Source organism: Hippoglossus stenolepis, chromosome 6 (assembly GCF_022539355.2).
Source record: "Hippoglossus stenolepis isolate QCI-W04-F060 chromosome 6, HSTE1.2, whole genome shotgun sequence".
Taxonomy (NCBI): Eukaryota; Metazoa; Chordata; class Actinopteri; order Pleuronectiformes; family Pleuronectidae; genus Hippoglossus; species Hippoglossus stenolepis.
This window is the reverse complement of record NC_061488.1, coordinates 5,259,933-5,274,966: the sequence shown is the minus strand read 5'-3', so window position 1 is coordinate 5,274,966 and position 15,034 is coordinate 5,259,933. Positions and strand designations below refer to the sequence as shown.

Sequence of the window (15,034 nt, the reverse complement as noted above, 5' to 3'; positions counted from 1 at the left end):
AAGAATATATATTTGTATATTTAAACTCTATGTGTTGTTGGTCTCTTCACTGTTCATTAAAATAAAATGATCTTTATCAAACATCTCTAATCCACAGGTTGTAGCTTTAATTTCTGACGCATGACGGGAGTTGTAGTCACTCGCGACCCGGGGGGAGGGGGGGCGGGGCGAATCAAAAGCGGGGGAAAGATAACCACAACTCCCAGAATGCCTTTCTCTCCCTCTCCCTTGTCGCTTACCAAACAAACATGGCGTCGCACTGGGAAGACACAAGCGCCGCTGCCGCTGAGGAGCAGGGGGAGAAGAAAACAGCCTCGGTGTCGTTTGGTTTCACTAAAACATTCAATAAATTTAAAGTTCCTGCCGCCGAAGCGTTGACCAGCAAAGAAGACAAAGACTTTCTCACCGGAGTCGATAGAAACGAACTACAAAGGTAGGCTTCGTATGCTAATGCTAGGTGACGTTTAGCTAGTTTTGATGCTAGCTTTAACGTATCTGTGACGTTTCCCTGCCGATATGAGTAAGAATTAACTATATTAATAACAATTAGTGTTGTTGGTTAATATACGTACGTGCGACATTCAGCGTATGCAAATCTATTGTTCGTGAAGCGGAGTGGATGCTAGTGTGAGGTTGAAAGTTAAGTTCATTCATATGTTTATGTCAATTTACTAAAAAAAAAAATTATAATGTTAACAAAAGTTATATCCCTATTTATACATTTCAATATTTACATTAGCATCGTAAGAACAGATGTACTGATGTGTTGAATCTGCCTCTGTGGTTCTTTCTAAATTTACTTTAGTCTGAGGCCTTTCTGGCGTCTTATTGGTTAGTTCAGTCACATGACCGTGACAAGCAGGAAGTGTGTGTTGTTGCTGTAGATGACCAGTGTGGAGAAGTGCTGCTCAGGAAGTGATACGTCTCCATCCTGTTGCTCCTTCACATTAAGAGTGACCCACATTGAACCCTCGTGTTATTTTAGCTGTCTAACTTGTCGCTGTCGTTGCAGTTCAAAACCAACAGAGAAACCCAAGGAGCTCATCATCCCCCTGATCCAGAAGAACCGCTGGCACAGGCCGGACCGAGCGGGACAGAGCGAGGAGAGCGGAGGCAAAACACAGGAGACAAGCGGGGAGAAAGACTCTGTGGAGTCTCTGGCTGTCAAAGAACTCATCGAGGGTATGCTGATGTTCGGTTTCTGCCGGGCACGTTACAAATGTGTTAAGTTATTGGAGAGAATGGAGAAAAATGCATCATCTGCAACTCAATCAATCAATCAAATTACATTTTTAGATTTACCTTATTGATCACGAGGGGAAATTTAGGCATCCTTGTATCACACAAAACAGTCAAGTGGTAGAATATGTGAGTAGGCGTATTGAATATCAAGCAGTCTGAAACAAAAATAGACATTTAAAATATATTACTGTCTTATTGAAACAACAATAAATAGTAGAAAGGCTTGGTGACATCGTGTTCCCCTAACTGTTCAAATATAATGCTTTTGGGTTACTTGAAGTGATCTACAGGAAGAGTGGGTGAAGCTTCCTGGGTCAAGATCAGAACAATTCCTAAATGGCTACAAATAGTGTTTTGACCAAGTACTGACGTAGTAGAGTGCCCTCACTTTTGTGTGTCACATCATTTGAAATATGTATTTTGAAGGCAGGAAGAACAGGTCCCAGTGCATCAACACTTGAATTATATTATATTTTTGCCCCTATTCTCTGGAGCAGTTTACCTTTTCCTATCAGAACCGCTCAGACCCTAGAAACATTTAAATCATTGCTTAAGACCCACGTCTTCTCGCTGGCTTTATAATCGAGTTAAGTTTAAGATCCTTGATTTTATCTGTGCAATATTTTAATACTAAGTGGTTCATGATGTTTACCTTTGTTTTGCTTTTGCATTTTCCATTTATTCTGTTATTCTACTTTTTACCGACTTATTTCTGTTTAAAGCCTGTTCAGCACTTTGGTCAACGGTGGTTGTTTTAAAGGTGCTATATAAATTATGACTCGAAATGACTTAAAGATCAATTGAATATGTAGTTGTGCTCAAACGTTTTCATACAGCAATGCATGTAAGGCGTGGTTGGATGTTTTAGTTGTGTGCTTGTTTGTCCTAGTAGCTCTCTTAACAATGCTCCCTCATACCTCTTTGAATTTGTAGATTCACGGAAGCAGCTTGAGCAGTGGGAGAATGGCCCCCAGACACAAACTGACCCGAATCTCCGCATCCCCTTGTTGATGCAAAACAAAGTGCCCGAGGGCTTTGAGGATGGAGACCACATAGCGGTGGATCTGCGGCCTGAATCCGTAAGTACCAACAGATATTTTCTCCAATCTGCAGTCGAGTTGGTTCTCGTTCAGTCGTTGGACCAGTAAAGATTCTTGTGTTCTGCAGTGTTGAGACACCTTTTTTTTTTTTAGAGACATTTGAAGCGGAATCAGAGGATTAATTGTCTCAATTGGAATAGAAAAAATATATAAATATAAAAAAGCAAGGTCACATTTATTCATTCGATCAGATAGATGAAGTGAATCAAGTGTCCAATGAATTATCGTTAAGTGTTTTCGTTTTTAAGGTAGAACTTTTATTCTGTTGTACTATGTTTATATCATGTTATCATACAAGTACACTTACCTCCACACCAGGGACATGCATATTGGTTGAATTTAGTAATCTTTCTTCTCCCTTGCTCAAATGCAATGGTAATATTTATTTGAGCAGGGAGGCCAAGCCACTTATAAAATGGTAGATGGGCTACTTTGAGTCAGATATTGTAATTTGAGTGTGTGAAGTACAACTGAGAACAACGATGCCCTGTGTGCATTCACACTTGTGTGCATATGTGAGGGTACAGAGGACTTTTTTCAGTCAAGTAAGGCCTTGGTGGCAGACAGGCGTCAGCATTCTCCCCAGAGACATGCAGGCAACCAATCGTACTTCTTTCTGGTGCCTCTCATCAGAGGCCTCTCACGCCTCGTCACTGTCATCCCATGTCTGCTCTCACTCACTGTAGATGAGCCTGTCAGAACATGGGAGTCAGGGGAAACCTCCTCACTCTGGCCCCCGGCTCATTTTAATGCAGTCTAGCCTGCGACAGTGGCCTCTCAGCTTCCCTCAGAGGGGAAGCCGTCAGCAGAGAGAGATGAGCAGAGCCACTGCTCTGATGAGGATTGCTGCCTGGTCACTTTGATCAGCCTGAGCTGAGTCTGACAGCCTGAAGCCAAAAGGCTGAGTAAGGCCAACATCACAAACTGCTTCTATGCCAACGACAGTTTTTGGTGTTTCATAACTCGGATATTACACAAGTTTAATTACAAATATACAATTGAATATCTTATGTTAATGTTTTTGTCCGTCAGTCAACTGAGGCAGACTATGAGAGCATTCCTGTTGGGGCTTATGGAATCGCCATGCTGAAGGGGATGGGATGGAAAAAAGAGGAAGGCATTGGACGCACCTTCAAACAGTAAGTAACAAACTGACCCCCTGCTTTGTCACCACCTCTCTTAATTTAACATAACCATCAATGTGCACCACTGCGGAGTTATAAAACTAGCTTAAGCTTCTCAAATATGAGGATTTGCTACTTCTCACATATTTATATAATTTTGGTTCATTGGATCTTTCATGTTTCATCATCTTAATTTCACCCTCTAAACTAAAGCTGTTTCCCACTTTAACCTCCTTCACATCCTACACATGAGCTGGAACCCTGTATATTGTTTGAATGCTGATGTTTCCCGTCTGCCACAGGGATGTGAAGCCAATCGAACCCCAGCTGCGTCTGAGAGGTTTGGGTCTTGGTGCAGATCGTTCAGAGATAAAGGATCTGGAGCCCACCAGACATAAGCGACCCCCCAAGCCAGGCGAGGAGCGGGAGAAGGAGGAGGAACTAGTGATGGGTCCCGGGGGCTGTGTGCTGGTGGTGTCAGGGGCACATAAGGACCTGTATGGGAAGGTACGGTGAATCTAAAATGTCTGTTGCCTCTCAACACTCATCCCCAGAAACAGAAGAAAGATATTGCATCACTACTTCTTATTTCTTTATATGGTTTTCTCTGACTTCTTTCGTAACTATTTCTCATGTGCTGCAGATTGAAGGCATTGATCCAGAAAACGCTCGAGCTGTGGTGAAGCTGGCTATTGGTGGCAAGACTGCGACAATCAGCCAGCACGCTCTTAAACTGATTGAGCGTAAGGAATACGACAAATACAGCAAAGACCTGAGTGAGTAACATCATTAATTAAAACAGCTCTCGATTCTAATGGACTTTGATTTTGTGATCATTGGTGCTAAATTAGAAAATATCTCATGTCCACTTTGACATAATCAGCCCATGTTTCTTTGTATCTTATTGTAATGTATGTTTTTTTTATTATGTATGAACTAGTTGACTATATGAAGGTTCTTAAACATAAATGACTAGTAACAAATGTAAGGTTTTTTGTTGCCATATTTTACTTAAATTATCATATGTGTGAAGTGTCCGGTTGAGTTCTGGAGGAGGCTGCTGTCTTGTGTAAAGATGGATTATATATTGATTATTTGACAACAGAAAATTAATCAACAATTATGATAATGGATTAATTATTTTACTTAATTCAGTGTTAGTTAAATTATGATTTCTCACATTTCTTAGTTATTTCTCTGATAATGGAAGTTAACAGCATTATAAGAGCTACTGCAGATTTCTCACACTCGCAGAAAAACGGAATAATTAAAGATAAAATGCAAGAAAAGAAAAAGGGATTTGCTCTTCTTAAAGTAAACATGAATGTTTGCTAGATATGTAATGTTCCTTTGTTCTATGTTAGTAAATTTAGTATTTTGAAGTTTGGGACTGTTGTTCAAACAAAGCTTCTTCAATATCTCATCCTCTGAGCTTTGGGAATCTGTGATGCTAATTTTCTACTATTTATAGAACAAACACTTAACTGAGAAAATAAGTGGCAGATTAATCTTTAATGAAATGATTGACTGCGTTAAACAGGGTTATCCTCAAGTGGCACTGTTGATTTTCTTCCCACACCAAGAATAACAAGTTTGCACATTTTACTTAATGTCATACTGGTAACACTGTTTATCCTCTGACCAGGTCACCTCAGCAAAGCTCACAAGGAGAAGGAGAAGGAGAAAGAGAAGGAGAAGGAGAAGGAGAAAGAGCGAGAGAGACGGGAGGAGAAAGACAAGCGAAGTAGTGGTGACGAGGTAAAACACAAGTCTTCAGAGAAAGATGGAGGAAAAGATGACAGGAAGAGGAAACACACAGAATCAAGTCAAGACAGGTACATTTGCACTTAATCTTTGAATTTCAATATCTTGGTCAATGTTTTCTTGGAGTGAACTTACTGCACATTTGTTTTTCCTCTCTCCAGAGAGAAGCCTTCCTCTAAAGAAGCGAGGCGGCCACCTGCTCCCCGCTCCTGGCTCCAGAGAGACTTGAAAGTTCGCTTTATAGACAAAACTTTCAAAGGGGGCAGGTACTACAACTCAAAGGTACTAGAGGGCAGACCAGTCACAGAATATCCCAGTTTTAATCATGACAAATGTTGTGTTTCTGTTTTAACACCAGTGTTGTTTTCTTCCAGATGTGTGTGGAGGATGTCCTGACACCCACCACCTGTGTGTGTCGAACTGAAGAGGGTAGACTGCTAGACGGTGAGTCATTAGTTCCATCTCAGCCTCTCCTGGTGTTAGTTCCAGTTTTCCCTCTCCCCCCAGTGACTTTTTATCTGCTAATTAGAATTGTACAAGAACTGTGATGTGCAAATTGTGTTAATTTTCACATTACATCTGGCAAACTAAGGTGTTACAGTGACAAGCCTGGAGCCAGGTACTTCCGTCTGCTCGTAGCTGTTTGCTGTTCCTCTTTGATCAAAGCTGAGGCAGTAGTGCTAATGTGAGGACTACACAGATTGTGGTTTTCACGTCCAGGTTCGATGGAGGATTTTAGGACTTTAAAGTAGACATATGATGCTTTTTTTATTTGCTTTGTCATGAAGAGTAAAATTACAATAACCTTACCTCTCTAAAGAATAATCATTAGAGAGCTTTAGAAATGTTCTTTGGTGCCCGGGACCATATAAATTCTGAGGTGAATCACATTCTGTCTCTTCATCCAACAGATGTGAAGCAGGACATGCTGGAAACCATTGTCCCAAAAAGGGACGATGATTCTATAATGGTCGTACTGGGTGAACACAGGGGTCAGGTGAGCAATGGATCTTCTGGATCATCTTTCCTGCAGCGCACTGGTTTAATGATGTGAATGTGATTCATTTTTTCTAATGGCTGTGTTTACGTTTGTCTGTTCAGGTCGGACGAATCCTCCAACGGGACAAGAACAAGTGCAGAGCAATAGTTCAGCTCGATCGAAACGAGAAGGTGTTCACACTGGACTATGATTCCATGTGTCATTATGTAGGAGCAACCGACCAATGATCGACTGACTTTTATTCAAATATCATTTCTTTTTCGTCTCCCTAAATGTGGACTTTTGAAATATTCAGAAAAATGTCAATCCTTTTAATGCAACGTTGTAATAAAACAAATTCAAAAGCAGCAATGAGTCATTTTCACAGTCATCTTTAGATTTATTAGCAAATGATGCCCAATAGTTCTAATAACAAGGGGCAATCTTCAGGTGATATAAAAACATATTTACAACTGCTCGACAAAAGTATAAATTCACCGCTGTTACACTAAACTCCAGTTTCCGACACGTTCACTTATTTCACAATGGAAAGAAAACTTAATGAAAAGCTGTCAGTCATTAATGCAAAGAAGAGCTGCGTCCTCGTCCTGGGCCAGAAGCTCATTCCTTGGGTATTTTGTTGGCTGCGTTAGCCCGAAGCACGGCTCCTGGACTCGGGTACGGCCGCTGCTGGAACAAGGGCCCTGCCGCCGTGGTGTCCGCACCCGTCTTTGCTTCATTACGCTTGGGCAGCCCAGTGGACCACGACCCCCTGTGGAGAGGAATGTTTGTTGTAATAAACAGTTTGACTTGATATGTTATGATCATGTCTTCTAAAGGGTCACTCCAACAATAAGAGTTTAATGGACGTGATTAGTTTGACGCCGATGGTGGGAACGATGTCTTCTGTGTCTCTGGGGGAGCTTTGTCAAGTTTGTGAAAATAACCCTGATGTCATTGATTTGATTTTGGAGATTTGTGCTTATTTATAACCAAAAGCAGTAAAAATAAGGAGGTGTGGTGTTTGAAAGACAAGAGTTTATTAAATGAAAACATGAATTATGTTTATCTATGGGAACTGTAGGAGCCACTGATTTTTCAAGCTGAATCCATATGACATTGTTACACCTGCTCATAAATCTTGTGTCCTCTGAATGAAGCTTTCTACGTTGTAACTGTACATTAGATAATTAAAAACTATATAACAGAAAAAGTATGTGTGAGTTTAATCCACAGCATGGTGGAGTGACCTTTTCATGACTGTAATTACTGTGGTGTAAATACCTTGGAGCATCAGAATAAGCACTTGGATCCATGGGGTCCATCTCATCATCTTTTCTACCTAAGAGAAAAATTGACTGTTACCTCCATTCATATAAAACATTGGTTTGAAAATGCTTGTGTAGTATATACCGGATGTAAACGTTACCTCTTTTGTTCTTGTTGTACGGTGCGACGTCTTCCCTCCTCGGCTTTCTTCTGTCTCTGTCCCTCGCGTCATCCCTTTCGCGCTCTCGCTCTCTTTCCCGTTCTCTTTCCCGCTCTCGCTCTCTATCTAGCTTCTCGAACTGCCTCTCGATTCTTTCTTCTCCTCCCTCAACTAGACAAAGACAAAAAAGATTTAATAAAAGCCAGCTGTCACTCAATAAACTATTGCCAAAGTTTGGCAGAAAACAAACTGCATTCTGAGATTACTTGCAAAAATTATCATACCTGCAATGATTTCTGATGTCTCAGGTGACAGGACATCAACTAGGATCATTAATCAGATTAACTTATAGATCAATAAACAGTTTTACAGTTGGGTGAACATTCCTATGGAGGCCCAGCATTCATGGTAAATGACCCTTTGACATTTTACTGGACCCCGCAGAGGCTATCAGGCTGTGCCAATATAAATCTGCTGGACTTCACATAACCTACAGAACATTTAAACGGACCTAACATACTTTAAAGCAGCTCCTACCCTCACCCAAGCAAAGAGTAAATACTCTGCATTGTATTTGCTCCTCCGTGAATGAATTACTGCCCTTGACCTGTCCAACCACATCAATTTACATGGTGCCAAAATTAATTTGTGAGAGTGCGGACAAGTCTCCAGAGTCATCACATCTCAGTTGAGTCGGTCCCGTGGCACAGAGAAGACTCAACAGTGTTTCAGAGCCATCCCCTCATTCACATGCACCAGCACCCCCCCCCAGGTTTCCTGTGTTTTAACCAATTACAACCAGCTTACTCTGTGTCAATCTTGACAGCCAAAATGTCAGTAAAGCTGACATGATCATATTTGTATGGTGAAGGTGAGTCTGAATCCCTCCCTCCCTCCCTCCCTCCCTCCCGACCCCACCCCTCACTTTAACCACATCTGGAAGATAAACTTCCTGTGTGCCCCTGCTGCGGCTGGATATACTCGAAGTCGTCATCCTCACCTACGTCATCTTAGCAGAGTGCAGAGGCTTTATAATGTCATACCTCTTATCTTCTTGGCAGCCTTTGATACCACTGCAGTTGGGTCATTTGGGGACAGCCAGGCCACCAAATCTGTCTCCACATTCCAGTAATAAGGAAGACCACTGTAGGTGTGAAGTAAAAATAAAAACAACACATGAGTTTGCAGCCAGAAAGTCATGAATGACCTGATTCATGTTAATAAGTTAGAAAATGATTGATTGAATTTATTCGATGGTTAAAATAAACTGTCACGTGTAATAATAGTATAATCATAAAACAGAATCTTATTTCCCACAATACTAAACTATAAAATCATAAACGCATATATAGCTGCAGAGTGTCAAAGCTAACATAACCATGAAATAGCTCAAAACGTTTTTAAAGTCTGCGAATGTAAATGTTGTTTTATCCTGTTTCTTTTAACATAAACAGTAACAGGTTGAAGTTTCTGCATAGTAAAATAAATCTGCTGTGTTTAACCCCATAATAAAAACACCTGAGCAGTGACAGATATTATTGGACTTCAATCTTTTGAAACTGTTACAAAGGAAAAATGTTAGCTTTTTAAATGTATTGACTGACAGTAAAAACCTATATTGTAGAAATGAAGTTTACATACCAAGCAGTGTCAAACACTTTGTACCAGTTCGGAGGAAGATTCTCTACTCGGCTGGCTTCGTAATCTACGTTGTTGTCATCGTAATCTTCAGCAATAATCTCCTCATCTACCTCTGGTGGAATAAGAGGATAAAAGTTATTATAAGACACAAAAATGTATGAAGCATGTGAAAGAAATGACTGAAGGGCGAGAAGAGGTTTCCTGGTACCTTGATCCGACTGTCTCACAATCCCTCTCTTGGCCAAGCGGGCCAGCAGTGCCGCAGGTAGAGGCATCCTGAAACACAGGGGGGGGGGGAGATTGAGTCATGAGGCAACGAGCACTGGGAGATTTTATCTACTGGCTTTTTAAAAAATATATATATACAGTTAGTACATGAGCGCAATAGTGAATGTAAGAATGATATTGGACTGACAGTAAACTTTATTTTCAGCTGATTGTACCAAGTATTAATTATACAGCCAAATACTATATGCTTGTATCTCCAGCTAGTATTTTTATTTATTTATAATAAATATATGATTTTTACCTCCACCCACAAGGAGTTTTCATCAGCATTTATTTGTTAGCAAGATTACACGAAAAGTACTGAACCGATTTCCACACAACACATTAAATTTGGTGCGGATCCAGATCAGAATTTCACTTTCTCTAACATGGTGAGATGTTTTTTCTACAGTTTGTGGATTTTCCCAGATAACAAGTGATGGATCTTGATGAATAATCTCAGGCATGTTTAGGGGAATGATGAGTTTGTGCAATTTGGTGCAGATGCAAATAAAACTTCAGATCAGGTGAATTTAAATGTGGTTTCATAAGGACCCTGTTGGGCTTTGGCGGAGGTATGAGCTCTGTGAGTCCCATTCTAGTTTGTCATATTGACAGTAAATTGAATATCATACAGCATTATTCAGACAAAATTAGTAAACTTAAGGAACTTTTGTGGCCCCAGGTTTTTACATTTACAGTTTTTAAACACATCTTTTGTGCTGTTGGTTAAACAAAACAGTGTCTAGACTGGACTGAACTGTGGTATTGAAGCGTTTCTGTGCATTTTCACAGAGATTTTCCAAAACATAAAACGTGTTATGCAGAGTGTGAAGCTGGGTTAGGGTCCTCTGGGATCGTAGCAGGAGTTTTTTAGACCTGCACTTCGCCTGATGTGGTTTTAATGTCAGATAAACCAGCAGCTTCCCCCTGAAGCTGTGGACCAGAAGCTCCTTTCAGCCTCCTCTCCCCCATGCTGCTGCTTCTGTGTCTCTGTGTCTCCTGGTGAAACGTGTCTGATTGTTTAGACTTTTAATCAACGTCAATTCCACCTGCTCGAGTTTTGAGTTTGAACAACAAAGGATTTTAACAAAAAAAGGTAGATCTGTGAGACATGTGAGGTTTAATTGAACCAAACTGCATCAGACTCGATGACTCGGTGCACACAGCTGAAAAAAGAAACCGGCAAACACACGTGTGTGTCCGGCAGAAAACACCCAAACAACAAACGCACATTTTCTACGTGATAAAAATGATTTAAAAGCTTTTCTCTTTACCTGATTCAGGAAAATAAGATCCAACGAGTGGACAACGCGACTTCAACCACAACAGCAGGTCCGTGCGGCGCGCTGCGATGACGTCACGCAGCTCTCTTGACGACGACAACAAACATGGAGGAATATGCCCGCGAGCCCTGGTGAGATTAACACCGTTCATTTCCCTGATTGATCAGAAACACCGAGCCTCGGACTCTGTTTGTGTGTTTTTAATAACTTTAACTGGAGTCAGTGTGATTAGAGAGGCCCTGTCCCTTTGAGCTAGCCTGTTAGCATGTTAGCTTAGTGCAGGAGATGAAGCTGGGGTCAGTGTGTCCACAGAGGAACAACTGTAAGATCCAGCAGTATTTAATGTAACTATGGCGACAGTGTGGTAAACAGAATTAAAATACGCCAAACACTGTAATTTACATGTTACTTATATTGCTATGGGACTGTTATTATAGACATTTCATTAACAAATGTGTGTGGAGCTTTGAACCTGTAGCTCGATGTGTAGTTTCATGTGTATTAAAAATCTGTAAATGTGTTGTGTGATGATATGTGAAAGTTGATTGTGATGTAGAAATGTACACAGATATTTATAAATGTGTATAGACACTTATAATTGTGTTCTCAAACCTGTACATGTCTACAGAGAGTTATACATGTTTACACACACATGTACATGTGTACTGAGATTTAATAATGTGTACATATACCTGTGGCTGCATATACTAATGTGTTAATGTGTACAGAGAGTTATACAAGTGAATTATAGATGTGAACACAAACCAGTATATGTGTACTGAGATTTATAAATGTGTAGACAAACCAGTTAATGTGTTCTGAGAGTTTTGTACACAAACCTGTACATAAAATGGCTTAAGCAAAAATATTGACATACATTTTGTTTGTCAGTTAACAAATCAGATATTGACTTGATAATCCAAATCATTGTGATAGCATAAAGTGAACTGAGCTGTAATGACATAAATTTTTCTCTCTGCAATAATCCAGATTAGAATTTTTTGTGCAGACATTACTCAGCATTGATCGTTGTATGATTACATTTACACATTCCACATTACAATACACATTCCACATGACAGAGTGGAGGTATTTATGCTTTTCATGCTTGTATTAACATCCTTTCTCCTCTTGATGCCTGCCTGTAGTCCGTGGAGGATAGTGGACGACTGCGGCGGCGCTTTCACCATGGGTGCAATCGGTGGAGGGGTGTTCCAGTCACTCAAGGGCTTTCGTAATGCCCCTGCTGTGAGTTCAGAACATTACTGTTTGCTCTCTGAATCACACCAGGTTTCCAAAGGCAGAACTGAACAGTGCTCTAATGTTTCAGGGTGTCGCACACCGACTGAGAGGCAGCACCAACGCAGTGAGAGTACGAGCTCCACAGATTGGAGGTGAGGAGGTGGTTTGTTGTAGCAGCGCTGATTAAATGTTAACTTTACATTAGAACCTAAAACAGCAGCTTCAGCAAGTATTCAGAAGCATTCACTATTTACACACTTAAGTCTACTATACTGTAGATTTAATTTAATATGATAACATTGCCATTTTGGCCATTAATCTACACCCAATAAACTGAAATGACAAAAAGCAAAAATATCAATTTATTAAGAATCAAAAACTGAATCTCTAATTTACAAAGGTTTTCAGACCCTTTCCTGTTGCACCCCAAGTTCAGCCTGTTTGCTTTAGTTATGGAAATTGTATCCATTCACACAATGAAGTGTGCATAAATGAGGCAGTCTAAATACTTCCTCTACTCACAGGTTTGTTTTTGGTGGTTCTACAGGGAGCTTTGCTGTGTGGGGGGGTCTCTTCTCCACAATTGACTGTGGTCTGGTTCGTGTCAGAGGGAAAGAAGACCCGTGGAACTCTATAACAAGCGGAGCGCTGACTGGAGCTATCCTGGCAGCGCGCAGTAAGAACAAGCCCATACAGTCGTACTGATCTTACCAGTGAGCTTGACACCACCTCAGTGATACCACCTTTTGTGTTTTTGTCTCCAGGTGGGCCCTTAGCCATGATGGGCTCTGCCATGATGGGGGGGATTTTGCTGGCTCTCATTGAGGGTTTTGGGATCCTCCTCACCAGATACACAGCGCAGCAGTTTCAGAATCGTAAGTGAAGCTGAAGTAATTTTAAAAAGCCAATTAATGACCACAGTTAGCTGACAATGTTTAATTTAATTTCTCATTTATGATACGTTAATAATATCATAAATTTGCAAACTTCTTGTGATGAAAAAAAAATTGCACGGTTTACCACGTACATGAAATACAAGCGAATCTAATTGTGATGCGCTGTCAAGGTCGGAATCTACTCGCACACACACACACACACACACACTGAATGAAAAAGGTTAAACATTTTCTCTGAGACTTTTCTGTGAAATGATGGAAATCAATAACTGGAGAAGTGGATGTAGCAGCCTGAGAAAAGGTTAGCACATCAAAAGATTAATTCAGCAGGAGACACTGACATGGTAGGTGTGGAGACACATACTTTATATATATATATATCATGGAAGACAATGTGCCACCATAGAAACCTGAACCTGACAAAACCAACTTGTTTGTGTTTTCCTCTTTCTCCTTCTCCTGCAGCTGTTCCCTTTGCAGACGACCCCAGTCAGTTGCCTCCAAAAGATGCAGCACAAGTGTCAGGAAGCGTTAAGGAATGAGAGCAGCTGTGGACACAGGGAGTCCCACCAAAGAGTAGCAGGGACACCGAGGTACTACAGCAGGTATCAGGTGGAGATACTGGTCACTACAGTGGTGTCAAGTAGTTGCACTTCAGGTTTTATACCTCAGGAACAAAGTACTGTGAGTTTTAGTTTTAAGTGAATGTTTAAGTGAGCGAGGATCCTTCTGACAAACCTCATGTCTGCACCTGCAGCATCTCATGCAACATTTTAATGCATCAGGGGTTGTTGTCACTTTGCTGTGACCTCTTTGGGTTCAATGTGCAATTCTGAAATGTAAATACTGAACCAGTTTGATCAGTTTGAACATATGATGAACAAGAATCCAAAGATTTTAGAACTGTCATAGATTTATTCAACTTTAAAGGTTAAATGGCTGATAAGTAGAAAAGTAGTTGTGTGTGAGTAGTAAAAACAACATATTTATTCAGTGAGGTTTTACCATTGAGAATTGTATTCTAGTACTATATTAGTATTATAGTAAACCCCATTTAGGGGGTGGAGGATGTTGTTTGGCACTGAAACTTTTCAAAAGGGATATTGAAGAAGCAGATCCTGTGAACATGTGATGTTTATTAACAAATAATGTACGACAACCAAAATGCTAAATGAACCATCGGAAATCAAACTAAACTAAATCATTCTAATAAAAAATTCTAATTCTATTGACTGGCATTTACCAACTTAGCCACATCTGCCCTGGTAAGAAGAGGGCGAGCTAAGCAGAGAGATAAGTAAATAAAACCACAATCAACATTATGAACACACATTTATGTTTGGATTCTGGGTTAATTGCTCAGTCAAGACAACGACAAAACACAGCAACATCACAAACACATCCAAATGAAACTTTACCACATCATTGCATTAATCAGATTATTTAGAAAAACTGCAAATAATGATCAATTGACCTAAGAGAAACATTTTAATAAAGGAAGATGGGGCCTCATGAAAAGTTGAGTTTGTTCTCACATGTTTTCTTTGAGTCTATGTCAAAGTTTTAATTATATATCAACGGAGACAATCAATGCAAACAGTGTTTTTAAATCGTTTGTGTGCTTAAGTCGAGTCTTAGCTTAAAAAAAAACCCCATTCCTGTTTTTGTTTGCACTTTTCCACCACCGGCAGCTTCTGTAACTTTGAGCAAATATTATCTTCACACACTGGAATGGATTTGTTCAAGTCATGTCTGTGAAAACTGCTGAGTTGCTAGAAACAAGTCCCTGGCTCAGTTCACCTTGGTTCTTATGAAGCACCCGTCTTCTCTTTGATCGCTGCTTTATCCATCAAGCACTTTTTAAACCCCCCCCATCTCTCTGCTCTCTTTAAGTGGCAGCATCTGCCTCGGCAGGGAGACGGGGCCGCACAATCCAGTGTTTCACTGTCAAACTATGTATAGAGAGAATTTCTATTTTGTGTATCGTGTTAATTTATTTATCGTGCAGAAGTTGATACTAACAATAAAGGCATCAAATATTCTTGAAGGTTTTGATTTGTTGTT

The 15,034-nt window shown here is 40.3% G+C and overlaps 3 protein-coding genes across 5 annotated transcripts; 2 read left to right on the top strand and 1 right to left on the bottom strand.

Annotated features, from left to right (window-relative positions):
- The first annotated feature begins 217 nt into the window (after positions 1-217).
- gpkow (G patch domain and KOW motifs) lies at positions 218-6,577 on the top strand. Its single transcript, XM_035159179.2, has 11 exons — positions 218-433; positions 1,013-1,182; positions 2,176-2,321; positions 3,375-3,481; positions 3,769-3,973; positions 4,110-4,242; positions 5,112-5,301; positions 5,392-5,512; positions 5,605-5,674; positions 6,142-6,227; positions 6,332-6,577. Exons 1-11 carry the CDS (start codon positions 249-251, stop codon positions 6,455-6,457), a joined length of 1,539 nt encoding a protein of 512 aa, XP_035015070.2. The 5' UTR covers positions 218-248; the 3' UTR covers positions 6,458-6,577.
- An 11-nt stretch (positions 6,578-6,588) lies between these two features.
- pqbp1 (polyglutamine binding protein 1) lies at positions 6,589-10,936 on the bottom strand. Of its 3 annotated transcripts, none has more exons than XM_035159180.1 (8): positions 10,824-10,936; positions 9,488-9,555; positions 9,280-9,391; positions 8,682-8,782; positions 7,923-7,961; positions 7,639-7,809; positions 7,494-7,551; positions 6,589-6,981 (listed from the first exon to the last, which is right to left on the bottom strand). In XM_035159180.1, the coding sequence occupies exons 2-8, from the start codon at positions 9,552-9,554 to the stop codon at positions 6,831-6,833; spliced, it is 699 nt and encodes a 232-aa protein (XP_035015071.1). In that variant the 5' UTR covers position 9,555; positions 10,824-10,936; the 3' UTR covers positions 6,589-6,830. The 3 variants fall into 3 exon arrangements, with proteins under 3 accessions (XP_035015071.1, XP_035015072.1, XP_035015073.1); XM_035159181.1 differs by having other exon boundaries at positions 7,923-7,934; XM_035159182.1 differs by lacking the exon at positions 7,923-7,961.
- timm17b (translocase of inner mitochondrial membrane 17 homolog B (yeast)) lies at positions 10,863-15,017 on the top strand. Its single transcript, XM_035159183.2, has 6 exons — positions 10,863-10,963; positions 11,981-12,080; positions 12,163-12,226; positions 12,622-12,750; positions 12,839-12,949; positions 13,436-15,017. The coding sequence occupies exons 1-6, from the start codon at positions 10,938-10,940 to the stop codon at positions 13,510-13,512; spliced, it is 507 nt and encodes a 168-aa protein (XP_035015074.1). The 5' UTR covers positions 10,863-10,937; the 3' UTR covers positions 13,513-15,017.
- Positions 15,018-15,034: the final 17 nt, after the last annotated feature.

Excerpts from the sequence above, each read along its gene's own strand:
- gpkow (XM_035159179.2), top strand. The coding sequence starts at position 249 with ATGGCGTCGCACTGGGAAGACACAAGCGCCGCTGCCGCTGAGGAGCAG. Across the intron at positions 4,243-5,111 it reads CAAATACAGCAAAGACCTGA|GTCACCTCAGCAAAGCTCAC; the intron begins GTGAGTAACATC and ends TCCTCTGACCAG. Across the intron at positions 5,675-6,141 it reads AGAGGGTAGACTGCTAGACG|ATGTGAAGCAGGACATGCTG; the intron begins GTGAGTCATTAG and ends TTCATCCAACAG.
- timm17b (XM_035159183.2), top strand. The coding sequence starts at position 10,938 with ATGGAGGAATATGCCCGCGAGCCCTG. Across the intron at positions 10,964-11,980 it reads GAATATGCCCGCGAGCCCTG|TCCGTGGAGGATAGTGGACG; the intron begins GTGAGATTAACA and ends GCCTGCCTGTAG. Across the intron at positions 12,081-12,162 it reads GCTTTCGTAATGCCCCTGCT|GGTGTCGCACACCGACTGAG; the intron begins GTGAGTTCAGAA and ends CTAATGTTTCAG.
- pqbp1 (XM_035159180.1), bottom strand. The coding sequence starts at position 9,554 with ATGCCTCTACCTGCGGCACTGCTGGCCCGCTTGGCCAAGAGAGGGATT. Across the intron at positions 7,962-8,681 it reads GGCTGCCAAGAAGATAAGAG|TTGATGTCCTGTCACCTGAG; the intron begins GTATGACATTAT and ends TAATGATCCTAG. Across the intron at positions 6,982-7,493 it reads GCTTATTCTGATGCTCCAAG|GGGGTCGTGGTCCACTGGGC; the intron begins GTATTTACACCA and ends TCCTCTCCACAG.